This window comes from Rhinopithecus bieti, unplaced genomic scaffold, assembly GCF_001698545.2.
Source record: "Rhinopithecus bieti isolate Rb0 unplaced genomic scaffold, ASM169854v2 scaffold_53615, whole genome shotgun sequence".
Lineage (NCBI taxonomy): Eukaryota > Metazoa > Chordata > Mammalia > Primates > Cercopithecidae > Rhinopithecus > Rhinopithecus bieti.
The window spans coordinates 6,010-7,796 of NW_016820693.1; the positions used below are offsets into that span (position 1 = coordinate 6,010).

Below are 1,787 nucleotides of genomic sequence, written 5' to 3' on the forward strand. Positions count from 1 at the left end.
AAAAAAAAAAAAAAAAAAAGATGGCCTCGCTCTGTCCATGCTGGAGTGCAGTGGTGTGGTCATAGGTCACTGCAGCCTCGGCTTCCAGGGCTCCAGCAATCCCCCTAACTCAGCCTCTCGAGTAGTTGGGACCACAGGCACATTCTAATTTTTTAAATTTTTTGTAGAAATGGGGTCTCACTGTATTGCCCAGTCTGGTCTCAAATTCCTGGGCTCAAGCACTCTTCCTGCCTCAGCCTCCCCAAGTGCTGGGATTATAGGTATGAGTCACCACACTTGGCCCCATCTTGTTCTTTAAAAAAAAGTCTGTGACTGGGCGAGGTGGCTCACACCTGTAATCCCAGCACTTTGGGAGGCCAAGGCAGGTGGATCACCTGAGGTCAGGAGTTCAAGAGCAGCCTTGACAATATGGTAAAACCCTGTCTCTACTAAAATAAAAAAATTAACCAGGTGTGGTGGCTCATGCTTATAGTCCCAGTTACTTAGGAGGTTGAGGCACGAGAATCACATGAGGCGGAGGTTGCAGTGAGCCAAGATCATGCCACTGTACTCCAGCCTGGGAAACAGAGTGAGACTCAGTCTCAGAAAAAAAAAGTTTGCTGGACCTGTATGTTAGTGTGTGCCTGTGGTCCCAGCTACTCAGGAGGCTGAGGTGCAAGGGTCACTTTTGGGCCCAGGAGGTCAAGGCTGCCATGAGTCAAGATCGTGCCACTGCACTCCAGCCTGGGCAACACAGCAAGACCCTGTCTCAAGTAAAAAAAAAAAGCTTGCTGACCTTTGGTCTATACAATCCACCTAGTTATTCTTCAAACCTTGACACCTTCTATATGCCTAATTCTGGACTGAGCAGTAGGGAGAGGCTAAACCCTCAAAGAACCCAGTGTGGGAGAGGAGACATGATCACAGCACAGGGTGATAACTGCCATATTAGGGGTCATAGCACAGGGATGGGCACAGAGGGGCCGCATGTCTGCCACAGCATTCAGTGCAGATCCAGTTAGAGAAAGATGTCCTTCCTATGCCCCAGCGCTGCTGGGTCCCTCAGCCCACTCTCTGAGTCAGCTGGGGAAGCCCAGCGTATATAACTGGTCTCTTCTCTCATCTCTTCCCACTGCTCTCCAGGCTCATCTCCACTGGAAGGGGAGTATGGGGATGGGGCTGCTAGGAAAATGCAGGCAGAGACTCAACAAGTTTTCTTTTCTTCCCCATCCCTCACCTGACCAGGCTCACTCTTCCAGGTACCCAGACCAATCAGAGGCATCTTCTGCCCAGTGTGCAGGAGAACACAGGAAGCCGCCATTGCACCCTGAAACACAGATGGGAAGAGAATGGTGTTGGGGTTAGTGCTGTTGTTCAGGTCTCAGATATCCACTGTCAAGAATACTGCAAAGCGGCTGGGCACAGTGGCTCATGCCTGTAATCCCAGCACATTGGGAGGTCGAGGCGGGCAGATCACCTGAGGTCAAGAATTCAAGGCTGGGCGCAGTGGCTCACGCCTGTAATCCCAGCACTTTGGGAGGCCGAAGCGGGTGGATCATGAGGTCAGGAGATCAAGACCATCCTGGCTAACATGGTGAAACCCTGTCTCTACTACAAATACAAAAAATCAGCTGGGTGTGGTGGCAGGCACATGTAGTCCCAGCTACTCTGGAGGCTGAGGCAGGAGCATGGTGTGAACCTAGGAGGCGGAGCTTGCAGTGAGCCGAGATTGGGCCACTGCACTCCAGCCTGGGCGACAGAGCGAGACTCCATCTCAAAAAAAAAAAAAAAAGTCTCTAACTGGTCTT

General features: G+C 51.3%; 1 protein-coding gene across 1 annotated transcript in view; it reads right to left on the bottom strand.

Moving 5' to 3' along the window:
- The window catches only part of LOC108520487 (alcohol dehydrogenase [NADP(+)]-like), a 7,185-nt gene extending 5,851 nt beyond the window's left edge, over positions 1–1,334 (bottom strand). Inside the window, exon 1 of the mRNA XM_017859898.1 lies at positions 1,217–1,334. Within this exon, the coding sequence (XP_017715387.1) occupies positions 1,217–1,300 (84 nt within the window). The 5' untranslated portion in view covers positions 1,301–1,334. The remainder of the gene's footprint in view (positions 1–1,216) is intronic.
- Positions 1,335–1,787: the final 453 nt, after the last annotated feature.